Here is a 16,107-nt window from a genome sequence, read left to right on the forward strand (position 1 = left end):
TATACAAAAACTGGACAAAATATAATTTCCCTATAGAATAGCTATGTTATACTTACTATTATACAAAAGGTTAATTATACCTAACCACATCACGTAATGCCTTTTCTGGCATGCGATACCAGAAATGAAAAAGTTTGGCATGATTAAAGTCAACATTTTTTGAAAGTCTCATACTGCAATACCGATCTAAGTCAGTGAGGAAGCCAATCTGACTTACTTGTGATCATCAACACAGCCGCATTAGATGTACCAGTGTCTCCATATTCATTAGTAACAATACACTCATAATCTCCACTATCATCTTTCATCACATTAGATATTATCAAAGTATCTTCATTCTCTCCAGCTATGCCTGTTCCATTGTGTCTCCATTGGTATATGAAGTTCTCCACTCCCTCACCACTCACAGTGGTAGTGAACATGGCAGTGCGTGTCAAAGCTACACTCTGACTGGGTGGCATCACTGTCACCTCTGGTAGACCTGTAACACCAAATAAACATTCACATTAACATCATGCAAGGAATTATTTCAAAGGTGATAAGTCGATGCATCTTTATGGAGTGTAATCACGTGTATGACACACTCCGGCATACCAATAATTGCAACGGTGATGGTCTCACTGTCACTTCCAATAGGATTAGTCACATTACATGTATATGTTCCACTATCACTTGTAGTAACACTATTAATGGAGTAGTCAGCACGGAACACTGAACCAGCGCTAGTATGAGTCACTTTAGTGATACTGTTGGACTGTACTATTGGACCACTATCCTTCCTCCATGTGAATGTGTGTGGGGGAGAACCTCGTGAGGTACAGGACAACGTGAGGGAAGACTCAATAATAACCCTTACAGGTGACAATGGAGGGTCTATCTTTGGAGCAGCTGTGTAGAAAGATGAAAGATGGTTAACAATGAGGTGATGGGGTACATATAAAGTGACTTACTTCTTCCACTAAAGTACACACCCACCCTCATGGTCTGTTCTATCAATGCACTGTTCATCATGATACATGAGTAAACACCTTCTTCGGTAGTAGTAAATGTTCCACACAAATCTAAATTGACCAAGCCTGGAAATAACAACACATCATTTTCTGCACGTGCTGAAAATACAGAAGCACCACAGCTTGTTCTAAATGGTATACGAGTTCTATTAAAGTACCATCCACCCAACATTGTAACATTGAAAGCACCAGATGGTTCCAGTCCAGTAGTGCAACGTAAAATTGCATTTTGATGATCAAGTGTAAATGGTTGAGTAATGAATGAGTAGTCAGTAAGCCGATTATCAGCAGTTAAATCCATACTAGGACCATCAATAGATGCTCCAGTCATTGCAATACCTGCGAAATATGTTACCCTTTATAATGACAATGAAGTGACACAACAGTCAACTATTGCAAAGCTCACACCTAATATTACACCATGTTCTCACTATCCCAGGTTAACCAGATTGTTTTCAACTCGGATTGTTGAACTCAAGTTGGTACTTGTTCACACTACTGCATCTGACATGAGCTTGAAAATGCAAGCGCTGAATAATAATTAGCTAAAACAAGCGCATGAGCTTTTGATTATTTAGGCGCTTAATAAAAAGGCACTAGATTTGTAATGAAGAAACATAGAACCAACTGAAATAAGTCATACCATGTTATAGCTGCCATGCTCAAGCTAGTGGGTGCTCCTTTCGCCAGGAATATTAACATGTCCTTCAAGTGTAACTGTTACAAAGTCAACCAGAACTATGGCTGTACGTTGTAGCCATTTTGAAGAGCAGTTTTAGAACATAGAATATACTTGCTGTGTAGCCAACAGAAGCAAGTTATATTGTTAATCCGAGTTGGCCAGCTCGGAATGTGTTCACACTATCCCAGGCCAACTCGTGCCAGCCTACCTGTCCTTGTTGTGCTGTGCTGGACATGGTTTGGTAATGCTCCATTGATTCATACTGCGATTTATTTTGATTGAGCCATGCCGCGGGTTATAAGGTAGTGTGAACAGGGTGTTAGACTATATACCATGCACGCACTTAGAATTAATCTACTCTGGCAAGAATTAAATTTAGTAACTACCAATTGACCTTTACTTCAATGAATGTCACAAATGAAACAAAACCGACAGCACTCGTTTGGACATTTAATTGTTTTTTGTGACCAAATTTTGGAAAAATCATCTTTATGGGTGCATTCAACACATTAAATATTTAGTTCATTATAAGTTAAATTCCTACCCATTTAAGGGTAGAATAAACCATACTTACCTTGAATTAATAAATTTTAGAAATATTTGAAAAGTGTTTTCTGCTATTAACAGCACTATGCTAGTTTCAAAAATTCTAATTGTTTCATGCGTGACTGTAAGGTTGATTTCCCAACATTCAGTCACATTTATGCATGGTTGTTTTGCTACACAAAAAACATAAGTTTACTAGAATTTCTATATACCAGCTATCAAATCATTATTGGCATTGGTAATACACATTTTAATCATCCAGCTGGACAACTGGACATTTTCAGATATATTAGTAGAAGCCTTAGAGCGTACACAAGCCATCATCCCTATTGTGTACGCTGTATGGCGTAATTGTAGTTTGTACATAGTACATAATATATCCACAGCCAGAAAACTATAACCAACCTAACATTACAACTCCTACATAAATAATTGTATGCTAACTCATACTGTATACCTGATACACGTAGTGTTAATGGTCCACTGGTATAGTTAACACCATCAATGGTTACAGCACAAGTTATGGTACCGGCATCCTCTGCAAGTAAATTATTACCAGTTACATTTTGTGTTGTCTGATCAGTAGGAAAACATGTTGGAGAATTATGAGCATTGTTAGTAAAACATCCTCCAGTGTTCCACTGGTATTTGGTCACTGTAAATGTTGACCCATCACTTGATGTCACCATACATGTCAGAGTGATACTACTCAATATGGGATAGTCAAATGTGTTAGTAGACCCACTAACTGGTGTACCAGCTGGATTACTGACTATGGTGACTGAGATAGCACCTGCAGTGAACACAGTGTCCATGCATAATAATATGTTATTACGCACATAGGCAGATCTACAGTAGGAGACACCACTAGGGGGAATTGAGGAGGGGGGAGGAAAGAAGTTTAGAATAATAACATGTTTACTCTACTGGGAATAGAAGATGGACTATACTGGTTGATATAGCTTGATGATAGAAGTATACGTTATACTTACACTCCATCACGAGTAGGATATTGTTGTTATCAACCCGAGGTCGTGGAGACGAGAAGTTGATAACAGATATCCTATGAGTACAGGTGTGACTTCTATCCCACACTTTGAAGCACTTGCCTTCATAAACATTGTGACAGTTGCTAAATTGAGGTGCTGATAACATGTTGTGACATACCTGTACCTTCTATCCCACACTTTGAAGCATTTGACTCCATAAAGAACTACAATGAGGCTAGTGAAGAAATATAGCTGCAGGGTTTCCTTGCTTATCCCTAATCAATTTATTCTTTTGTGACACAATTTGTGACTTTTAAACCCTTGTACATTGTATTGAATGAAAGAATGGTGTCAGACACATCATAAACTCATTATTGCACATCTAAAAATCTTGCCTTGCTAAAAGCAATGCAGCCATGTTGAGATACATTTTGCTGTTACAAATGAAGACCAGCTATGAGAACACTTCCACTCGCAAAAGAAATTATCATAGCAAAATTTCCTAGCCTAAATTAACTCCATCATTGCCCAAATATTGTGCTATTAGCTATTAATCCGTCTTGGGACCAAGTAGTCTGTTTTGGGACACTTGGTCCCAAAAGACAGGGCAGTATTTTGGGCAATGACATGGACAGGGGTCTGTATTAGTAGAAAATTTTGCTGTGTATCAGTGATAGACAGGTACAAGAAATTATGATATGCTACCCACAGATAAAACTCCATGTACTAGTGGAGAAAGAATTACATACAAGGAAAGTTCATGATGTGTGCATTGTAGCTGCTGTTGTAAGTAAAAAGACACATGCACCCTGGGCAAACAACATCAAACAGTGAAGTAATTAAGCAGGGGTTTCCCTAACAAGTGGTAGAGCAGTGTAGCACTACTTTACTTTACTCAAAACTCTTTTGATGTGGTAAAAAGAATATGTATAATATTAACAAATTGACTTTGATGCTGGTAGCAAATTGATAGTTTTACCACTCTGCTGGGGAAGGCTCTGAAAAAAGCTTGTAGTGTTAGCAATAAAATTTTTGACTTTTACTTGTCTAAAGGCATCAGATAGTCAGTTGTTAAATGAGTTTCTGAGTGTCTGTTTGGGCTTGATTATCAGTGCAGTATAGTCATTGTGAAGGAAAAGTGTGACTGGTTTTGATAGATTTTTAGTGGAAAATGTAAAATTGTCGTGATCACTACTATACAGTACTACTGTGCTGTTGTTAATAGTACCTGACCTACTAGCTAGGGTGCTAAGACCTTTTTTGTGCACTTTTGGATAAAAGCATGAAACTTGCCACATAATTTGTATGCATCATAAAGATTATTTTTGATAGGGAGCCACCTCAGATTTGACCTTTGGTGACCTTTACACCCAATTTAATGCTTTAAAATGGTCCGTTTTTCATCTGTCTCACCTATAAATGGTTTAAAATTCACAAACTTGGTTTCAAATTAATGCTCTTGCTCTGAAGAGTACACTAACATTTAAAGAAAGTCCATAGCTTTTACTATTGCAAAGTTATAGCCATTTGTAAGAGCAAAAAGTAGCCCTATTTTCTCCCGCCCATACACATCAAGCAGTATGGTACTTATACATAGTGCAGATTTGTATTTCCAACGTAATTATTAGTTAGATATGTGATATCATTTACAACTGTAAGGTGGAACCTGTCATATAGTGACCACCTGTGTTAAGAGACCACATTTCTATAAAAGTTAACTTCAAGACATAGAATGTACATTGTACAGTGAAACGTTCACTTAAGCATGTAGTATATGTTAAGTTGTCACCCTGTAACAATTCTCCATTCTATGTATATCCTTAAGCTGTATATACAGTATACCAAGCATTATGTTGGTGTGTTGTAATTGGTAGTACAAGCAGTGCTTACTAACCTGGTGCAATAAGATAGTAAAGGAATTGGTAGTTTTACAATAGCAGTATAAACACCATGCACTAATCAAACAGCATTATAATATCTGCGCATATTGATCACCCCTATTGACATTACTCAGTAAAGTGTACAAATAAGAATTAAGAAAACTACTAAGTTACTACATTCCAGACAATTTATTTTAAAGTGTACAACATAAATAGTCATCACACTACTTTAATTTTGGACAAATGTTTTGATTTTAAAACCTGCACCATGACCAGTACCGATATATGGTATGTATGAGCAATAAATCAATTTTACTTAGTTTAGTTGCCTGTGTAGAATTTTCCTATTGTATATCAGTTACCGTATCACCCCTTATTTTGCTCAAAAACCTGTGTGGGGGATGTTGGATTATCAAGAAATATCAAACAGACAAAGTCTTATTTCAATGGTACAGCAAACGGCGTCAGATTACAGAGATATTCTGGTTTAGATATGGGTGTTGAATTAGAGAGGTTTCACAGTAATAGCTTTAAAAATTATAATAAGAACAATGCTTATATGGTATGATATGCACTAATATACTGAGTTGCTAGAAGGTTTACTTTTTCAATACTTCATATTTATTTTATTAAGGCTTTACGTCACAAGTGCTAAAGGTCTATAGGACACCCGGTCCTACAGCCTGTTGAAATTTGTTGTGCTTGAAAAGGTGGAGAAAGGAGAAAGGAATGACTGGAATGACCTAGGCAGCCTTAAACCTGCAGCCATCCGATTAATGCTCAAACGCTTACAGGAGTCTGCCATGCAGCCAGGATGTTCAATTCCATGTATATGTATCCATAGGAACTCTAGAGAGTGACTTATTATCTCAAAGTACCCCAAATGGACATTAGTATATTTATTAAGGCTTTATAGCGCAAGTGCTGAAGGTCTGTAGGACACCTGGTCCTACACCCTGTTTAAAGTTGTTAGATAAAGTGTACTTATTCTGTATAACAATTTGACATATTAGATAGGCATGATACTTAGGGATAGATCAATTGACTGCCATGGGTTACATGCCCATGCAGGTCATTATTTTGAATGGCGGGTTTATGTATGAGGTACAATTTGTGTAAATTTTGCAAATTCTTGATCCACTAAATTTTAGCTGCATGTTTCTGTATGAATTCACACATTTTTACTAAGCTTTCTGGATTCTACTTTTATTGAATTGTCATAGTGAAGACAATTGCTTCTGTTTTGTAGACTAAAGTTTGCAATTGCAGAAATTTCTGCTATGAACTCGCAAATATATAGTATCACTAATGTTTAGTATCTATCACTGAAGAATATTTGAAACTACCCTATATATTTCTGCACATATTTCAAAATTGTGCGTGGGTGGGAGACAATAGTGGCATATTTTACCACAAAAATCATTGTAACTTTAGAACAAAATAAGCTATAGACTTTCTGTAAAAACCAACTCATTCTTTAGAGCAAATGCTTCAATCTGACACCAAGTTTGTGGATTTTGGATCATACAAACATGAAATAGAGACAAAACTGACAGTTTTTGAGCACTGAATTGCCTATAAAGGTCACCAAAGGTCAGATCTGAGGTGGCTCCCTATCAAAAAATAATCTTTGTCATACACACAAACGTTTTGCCAAGTTTCATGCCTTTTTATCCAAAAGTGCCTTTTTTAAAGGCTTACAACCCTGACTATACTGCATATGTGACCGGATTTCATATAACCAGGCTTCCCCACACACAAAATCAAACTTACGTTTTTACCAGAAAAGGATTGCTGGTCTAATACACTATCATATTCCACACTGTGCTTCCTTCAGGACTGGCAAGTCTGGTTTCTGTAGCAGCTTTCTTCCGACCCTGTCAAAGCCACGAGTGGGAGATTGGTGCCATTAAATGGCCATGGCTTTGTGATAATGGTGTGTAGTGAGCTGGCACTTCACAGAGAGCTCGCCAATAGTGTTCTCAGTCAATTTGGAGTGATTTGAGGGCCATGGAGGGCCAAGGAGAGCCCAAACTAGGCTTCTGGATTCCATTTGTCTTCTTACTTCATTTTATACTCCTATATTAAGCTCACCCACCACCCCCACCCTATTATTACCACCTGTGATATTATTACCCGCTCGAAGAAAGCTGCCCAAAACAGGGCAAATTTTGGGCATCAGAAATTTATACACCCACTCAGTAATAGCTAGTAAATAGATGAATAATTGGTGCGAATTTTGTTTGCACAGCTGTAGGCACTGGGAAGTTATTACACAATGATTACTTAAAATCGCCATATCTCCTAACGAAGCTTTGTGCGTCGAAGCCTGGTTTTGTCAAATTCAGTCACATATACAGTATAACCACTTTGTTGCCATTGAGGTAAGTGTTTCACTATACAGTTTATCACTGACACACTGAAGTAAATGAATGTACATCAGATCAAAGGTATACTGGATCCTCTGGATCCTTGAATCTATACCATTATGTGCTGTTTAATAAACCATAAGTTAACATCTATTTCATACCTGATCTACATACAGCAGCAGTACCACTCCATGTCCGATTACTTTGACAAGTCCTCACAGAATCACCAGCTAACTCATAGCCAGTATCACATGTGACAGTACAAGTGTCTCCAACACCACTGATGCTTTCTGAGCAGTCACTTGTTCCATTTGTAGGTGTGAGCACAGGACAAATAACTAAAGAAATTAAATCACTACAATGTCACTATACCTTGTGAATATAACAGTGATTCAATAATAGCTAAACCTATGCCTTGATAAGTGAAACCACTTTATCTCAATAATCAATATTATCTACCTCAATATGAAGTAATGTCACATGGAACTGTCTTGTAAGCACGGTTTTACATATTAAGTTGACTTCACATACTAGTTCTTATCCAACTACTTGACACCTCTAACAAGCTTAGCTACCCATAACCTGACTGCTATTGACAAACAGTAGATTACGGAGATTACTTTATCTAAAATATCTCCCAGCTCTGATGGTGATAATTTCTTTCAACTGCAGTGCTCAATTTGTGTAAGTGATGTTACTATAATGCTAACTAAAGAAGCAGCAAGATTTGGGTTATATATGTTGACAGATATTGCTGCAGTATCAGTTTTAAATAAGGTAGGCATGTAAAGATACATTTATGCACAGTAATAATAAATCCATAAATTAAAGCATAATTAAGAATGTACCTAATACCTGCTTGACAATAGTCATTGTAAGTTTGTGAAATTTAAGAAAGGATTAGGTATTTCTATTTTTGTAGGGTTTATATTGCCTGCATTGAACAATACCTTATTATGATTATGATTGATTAAAGTACTTGGTAAAGGCAGAGCCTGTATACCAGAAGGCCTTATAAAGGTCAAAGATGTTTAAATTAACTTCGCTAAGTATGTTTGAAAAGTAGGAGAAAGAAGAAAAATCCATGACTGGACCTGGACAGCCTTGAACCTGCAGCCATCCGATTAGCGCTCAAACGCTTACAGAAGTCTGCCAAGTGGTCAGGACATTTTCTTCTTACCATTTTTTATTTTATTGCTATAGTACTTACTCCTCATACACATAGCCTCAGTGCCACCCCAGATCCCATCACTCCCACATGTCCTTGTGTCACTGCCAGTTAATTCATAACCAGTCATACATGTGAAACTACAAGTGTCTCCATCAGTTGGAACATCATCTTCTCCCAGTGTACAACTGATGATTCCACTAGTTGGAGCAGTGAGACTTGGACATCGGACTAGCAAAAGTAGAATGTAAGAATAAAGACATACAATACAGAATAAAATGCTTATATGAAATTGACCACTGCTATTCCTTACCACCAGACACTGTTCTAGTGACTAACACTATCACCTTCAATCATCATTGGATGTATAATGGTCTAATCATAGGCTAGCTATCTACATAAGCTTTGTTTTTATTACAGAACCACTAGTAAAATAAATAAAGCAAATACTGATTTTCTCTCTCTGTGTTATATATCAAAACTGTACAATAAACACCACTCATAATCATAACCTCGTGCATATGTACACTGTTACCAGAATTATCACACCTACTGAATTAATAGTCTTCTCAAAAACTCAGTGTACTTTTACAACCACATACCCATCACATCCAGTGTAATATTATCAGTAGCCATTACTATTGGACTAGTGTTGATTACCACCTCACACTGGTACTCTCTACCATCATCAGTTGTGCTCAATTGTGAGATATTGTAAGTGCCTGTGTACACTACTGAGTTATCTGTTGTGGAGCTAACACTACTGAATCCCTCCATCCTTCCAACTTCTCCACCATCGCTATATATACTCCATATAATATCCACTCTACTGGTGATACCTCTCACAGCAGTCACACTACACTCCAGTGTTAGTGACTGACCAACTATTTGAGTGTTGGGGGCAGTGACAGTCACACTGGGAGTGGGTACTGTAGTATTAAGTGTAAACAAATACATGTATACTATTAGAAGATGTATGACTCACTAGTAAGTGTCTCCAGTACAACTGATGCTGATCCATTAGTTTCCAGTATCATCACATTACACATGTATATACCCTCATCTCCCTCCATCAGGTAGGTAAACTGGATACTGCTAGTGTAAGTGTTACCACTAGAAGTGGTTGGGTTGATGGTCACTCTACTATCAGTTGTAATAGTGTCTCCTCCAGGTCCCATCCAACTGATCATTACTGAACTGGACTCCACTCCACTAACTGTACTCACTGTACACTGGATCATTTGGGGACTACCAACCATAGCTCCTTGTATGGGATCAGATGGTGATATAGTGACAATAGGAGGAGGAACTGGGGAGCCAGAAAGTATTTACAATCACAAGCATGTTGCAAGGATGCCATCATTATAATGGTAACATTAATAGTAATCTGAAATTGTTTCTATGATTACAAGTTAGAATGCATCTACATAATGTAAAAAAATAAATTAATTGATGCAACATAACCTGAAGGGATTTAAGGTGCATGCTACCATATTCTAAGTATGTTATAGTCTGGCAGACAGCATGGTGAAGTTTGCAAAATGGTCTATAGTTTATTTTAATGCACTTTTGGATTGTCCTGTATACTTAAAACAATATTCCACCTGCTGGGCAGGTGTCAGTCTTGGGCATTTTGCCATAGCAACCAAAGTTTAATTAGCTACATAGCAACCATACAAATTTTACAAAATAGCTTCTGTGGGTTTCAATTTTACCCAAAATTGTTTGATAACCTGACCATTTAACAAATCTGAGGTATTACAATTAATGGCAGAAAAAAAAGAATAATTAAGTAGTCCCATAAACCCCTGGAGGCATCATTATGCATACAGTAGTTACGTATGTCTCAATAACTGTCATAAGCCCCGTGGGCACGTACTACACCCTGTCACACAACAGGATGTATCTCAGTACTGGAGTAAAATATTTGCTTTCTGCTACTTGTATTATAAAGCCCATCAATTGCTTAATAGCTGCTTAAATTTTCAAAGCTATAGCACATTGCAATTGGTACATAAAGGTATGGGTGATTAAAGTTCAAAAAGTAGGCTAATTTTATATGCTCACATGCCCTATATTCACAGGCCCAGTCATATTTGCTCTCTTAACTATCTTATTTAAAAAAATGTTTGTTTCAACTTCCGCTATACTATAATGGTTACCATTACTTTTAGACTTGAGAGAACGAACACAGTTCTCTGGTAGGAAATTTAATTCTGGCATTTTTCTGTTGAATGCTTCTAAATCATTATGATAGAATCAGGTGTCTCGGTGATAATGATTTGCCTCTTTTTGGCTTTGCTGGTGTGGAAAAGCTCAGTTAATACACCCTTTCTCCAGCTAAAGTCCACGAAGTGCAAACAATTTATCAGGTGCAGTATTACAAAATGTTCCATAACATTGGTGCTAAAGATAGAGTTTGAGTTTTATACATAAAGAAGTTAGCTAATGTACATGTATGTAGATCATCAAATGTAAGCTCAATAACTAGTACTTGCTATATACTTGCAGAGTATGTCACAAAGCACTCACTATACAGTGAATAGTATATGTGTGTTCTTCATCTACGCTTATTAACTGCCTGGTGTTTAGATTCCTCACACCTGTTCCACTATCATCTAGCTCACTTAGCTTATTTTCAAGAAATAATGGAAGTTATGCCTTATTTGGGACATCATATATGGTATCCATGCATTACAGTAGCTGCCCCTTGTACCCCTATGTACCCTGAAATGTGGATACCGTGATAACCAGAATATTATTTGTCTAAGGTCCCATTTATATAAAACACACATATACAATTAAGCCTCTGAGATCAGGATAACTTTCCAATAAAAACAGTATAGTGGGATCTCAAAATAGTATTGTGAGAGCCTCTAGCTATAATTTATATAGCTAGAGGATCTCACAATACTATTCCCTTTGAGATCAGGACAACTTTCCAATAAGAACAGTATAGTGGAGTCTTAAGGTGTCCAGAATAGTGTTGTGAGAGCCTCTAGCTATATTTTATATAGGATACACACACACGTATGTATGACTGTATGCTGCCTCTTAATCAATATTTTTATGTACAGTAAATAGATCATGACATGCCCTTTGTACTGAAGTTATGTCTGTTCTCAGCCGCTTCTGTCTGTACCTTTTGGTATTTTCACTAAAATGGCCATCAAATCAAATTCTTTAAGGTGTGCTATTCTCCTTCACTTGCATGCTGCTCCTCTTGCATGAGAATTTTGGTAACCTTACAATTTGGCAAGCAAGAGAGAACTTTCAATGATATAAAAGTGCTCAACGTACTAGCCATTTTGTGACCAAGTTTGCAAGAAAGATTTTCCACACACCAAATTTTACCACTTTAATGATTCATAACTTAATTTAGATTTGAAATAAGTTATCGATGGAAATTTTGTCAGCTGTAAGCCATAACATAGAGCATTGGAGGAAGAAAATTTTCAGAAATAAAATTATTCATACAATTGGCAATTGCATGTGGAAGACACAAATCCATGCCTTTAAGAGCATCCATCACATTATATTGCACAAACAAAATTAGACTTAAAAGTCTTTCCTGCTGCCACCTATTTGCTCCACTAGTGATTTCCTCTATTGGCATTTATCAACAGCATGTATTGGGGTCAGCAACAGCCTGCCATATGTATGTGTGTGGCATACATATACAGTACAAATTTGGTTCTACAAATAATTCATAACAGTGCATGCCGAATGCACACATGTACGTACGTATACAGCCGGTGTTCTATGAAATGCAGTGGTACACAGGGACAGTGCTCAGTTACAACAAATCCATAACAGTCAAGCTGTGCAAAGGGTGTAGTGGTACTACAACTGCATCATTCAGAGTTAGCTATAAACTAAAAGTAAAAAGTATTGGCCTTGCTGAAATTTTAATAATTGGAGCAATTTCTTGGTGATTTACTTCACAGTTTGAAAAGTCTGTCTGCAGCTTGGCTATTTTGGCATGGATCCCATCATTTACTACTTTACATGAGCTCTATTCAAGGCAGAAAGTCAAGCTGATGTTGAAAATGGAACTTAGACAATTTATATCTAAAACCATTTAGTTAATGAGATTACATTAATTTAACTAGTATAAATTTACCCAATTGCTCAGCATAAAAGTAATAGTGAATTCCGGCCACCTCTGCCAGGCCTGCCTTATTAAGGAGGTGGTTGCAAAATAAACATGTTAAAGTCACTGCGTACACAAATGACACAATTAGGAGACTGTTACAATGATCAGTTTAAATTTGGTGACTTTATTATAGAGTGATCCAGTTGGACAGGTTTCATTGTATAGTTGAATAATAGAAGTATTGTGCAATTACAAATGCAGTAAAATACCACTAGAGGAAACAGGCATAACATGGAATGTGATCAAAGGAATCAAATGTGACCGGATTTGCAAAAAGGGGTCTTCCACACACATCCAGTTTATGAACTTTGGCATTTCATAACTTCAGAATGGAAAAATGTATTACCTTGAAATGTGGTAGGTAGTGAGCACCAACATAGGTTAATAGAAGTGGAAATTTTCAGGTTTGTATCTTTCTTGAATGCAAAGTTATGGTCTTTCAAGTTCATAGAATTGGATGTGTGTGGAAGACCCCTTTTCGCAAATCCGGTCACAAATGAAACTTGGTGTGCGACTTTGACTCATGCTGCACTGTCTTTGTGCCAACTTTGAAGAAATTTGAAAAGAGTGCGTTAACATTTAAATTTCTTTGATAATTTAGTATGGAATGACCAAAATACTAGAATTTCCTGAGTTAATATCCCAATTTTCCCAATGCTGACAGAGGTCCAGCAGGTGATTTTGAGTAGTCCATAGTATGGAGAAATTATTTGTGACATAAAATAAACTATAGACCATATTGCAAGGTTCAGCCAAAAAAGCCACTTATTCTACCGGACTATTAGAAAATTTCTGAGATAGAGAGGACCAAAGAAAGGGCTAATTATAGCTAGGAATGTATTGCCAGATTTTGAGGCATAATAAATAGGCCGATAATACCAATGAACTTATTGCCAACATAATAGGAGGTACAATTTATGCAAACTGGACTGTGTTTTTGCACATTTCGAATGTAAAGATTGATATACTCTAATAATCATATACAACCGTTCGTCTTACATCTTGTTATATATCCACACAAAACAGCCACACTTAAAAAAAAGGGTGTGGCCTTCTAAAGCTTGGGTGAACAAGTTGATGTTGTACTACATCTAAATATCAGGTGCCATGTAGCTAGTTACATAACTCATCTGGAATTAAACAATTATGTATTGCTATGTTATTGTTTTAGCTAATTCGATTTGGTTTTGCAATATTACATCAATTAATTAAGTTACTGTAATTTTGGATTTCATAATTATAAAATTTTTTTGTAATTTTTCAATGCACTGCTAAGGAAGTGCATGTTAAACAAACCGCTTTTAACAACATATTACGCACAGAAGTACAATATCTTCTATGATTTGACCATAGTGTTGTTTCTGTAAATTTGTATGACAAAGCCTTTTGTTTGCACACATAGGGGACATGCCCCTTTTCAACTCAAAGGGATAAGCTATTTCTGGTAGTCTACGAGGTCTGCACTGTTGTTTTTCAGTTGTTAAAACCTTTAGAACCCGAAGGGAGGGTAATCAAAAAGGCTGAAGAGAGATGCTATACCTGTATTTCTGACCGCTGGAAAGAAACCACCTTAGAGCAAAGTTTACCGGTTCTGAAGTTTAATACAGAAATCATTTCTCTTTTACACTGCTTGAAGGTTCTTAGTTTACTAATTTGTTAAGATGCCTTACTGTAGATATACTGATAGTAAAGTGTCAGTAGACTTAAGTATATGGAACATAATTATTTTACTAAGTTTTAAACTCTCAGTAAAACATCAGTGAATGCGGGTTTACTGAAAAACTATTAAAATAACAAACAATTAACTGTTCCATGTACTGGGGATATACCACTGTAGTAAACTAAGATACTTCAAGCAGTGTTACTTCCTACATGTAAACTGCTTTCACCATTAACAATTTTGCTCATGTGGGTGCATACGGACACGCACAGTTAGGTAGATAGGTGTACACACACACATATGAAAACAATTTCAGTTAACCAGGTGCACACATCCAGCCAAAGGCTGGCTGTAGGCACACACCTGGTCTAAAAAGAAATCATAGGTGGCATGCAGTGATAATAAATTTTAGAAGCACACATTACTAGCATTAACATTACTGCAGCCATTTCTTAGCCACCTCTTTTGATTTCATTTCACAACCTTTCGAATAAGTTAATCAGTCTATATAAGTTAGTTATTCCCATATTCAGCTCACACTGTATATAGCCATGACAAAATGTGAGAAAAGGTTCACAACACAGTGTATACATATCAGATTCATAGCAACCTCAGTAGGTGAATTCACCTTATAAACTTTTTATTTTGGGATCAGAGTGTGCAACAAGAAATTTAATCCCAATAGACCTCTTCATGCTCAAGAAAAAAAAACTAAATTTTGAATACTCATATCTTGCAAATGGTTGGTGTGAATTTAATAAAATGTGCTGCTTAGTTTAGCGGACAGCTATAATGCAATAATGGTGTAAGGGGGCATGGAGCTAGACATGCGCGAAAATCATGTTTTCTTTCGTTCTGTTAATATGCACTTGATATGGCCCACTGGCTTTCTTGACTACATGACTCACTGTCCTGTGTCTTGATGTAAACAATAGCTGAAGACCAAGATACTGTAACACAACAGTCAGCTATATGGATGATGGACATATAGGTATGCAGTAATGACTGGGGTCCCACCGATTATGCTGACATAATGTTGAGCATAGTAGGTGCCTGAAATTATTGAACATAATGCTAGCACAATAAGCAGAATACCTGTGCCATACTATAAATCGTTACTTGTCAAAATACAAATCATAGAAGAAAAAAAAGATTGATATACTCCAATAGGACAGTCAGTAACTAATCAGGCAGTTGATTTTTCTATTAGAGTATGTCGATCTTTTCTCTGAAATGCATTTTTGACAACCAACGATTTAAAGTCTGTACTTCTACCACTTAGTATCCAATTAAGTGCACATTGAACATAGGAACCGAGGCATAAATGTTGAGCAGCATAATATGCAAAAATTTTGAGCACTGCTCAAAGTATACAATAATAGGTAAATGAAAAGCATAATCAGTGAGATAAAAGACTAGATTAATACTGAGCAATATACATAATGTTGAACAAAGTACCATGTGTAATAAGTGAGGGAATAAAGAATCTACACTAAAACAGCTAAGCTGTGAAAAAGGTGCAGCCACCCGTAAAGACTGGGATAAAAATGTGACATCAAGCCAAGAAATGGCTGCAATGATGTCACTGCCAATAATTTTAGTGATTGCACATTAAGCATTAGCATCATTGTAGCCATTGTCTTAGAT

The 16,107-nt window shown here is 36.6% G+C and overlaps 1 protein-coding gene across 1 annotated transcript in view; it reads right to left on the minus strand.

Moving 5' to 3' along the window:
* LOC136256512 (basement membrane-specific heparan sulfate proteoglycan core protein-like) overlaps positions 1-16,107 on the minus strand; it is a 54,412-nt gene that overhangs the window by 12,892 nt on the left and 25,413 nt on the right. Inside the window, exons 9-16 of the mRNA XM_066049489.1 lie at positions 9,630-9,953; positions 9,247-9,573; positions 8,687-8,875; positions 7,638-7,814; positions 2,696-3,031; positions 951-1,349; positions 595-888; positions 218-481 (exon numbers count right to left, since the gene is read on the minus strand). Of these exons, the coding sequence (XP_065905561.1) occupies positions 218-481; positions 595-888; positions 951-1,349; positions 2,696-3,031; positions 7,638-7,814; positions 8,687-8,875; positions 9,247-9,573; positions 9,630-9,953 (2,310 nt within the window). The remainder of the gene's footprint in view (positions 1-217; positions 482-594; positions 889-950; positions 1,350-2,695; positions 3,032-7,637; positions 7,815-8,686; positions 8,876-9,246; positions 9,574-9,629; positions 9,954-16,107) is intronic.

This window comes from Dysidea avara, chromosome 5, assembly GCF_963678975.1.
Source record: "Dysidea avara chromosome 5, odDysAvar1.4, whole genome shotgun sequence".
NCBI lineage: Eukaryota > Metazoa > Porifera > Demospongiae > Dictyoceratida > Dysideidae > Dysidea > Dysidea avara.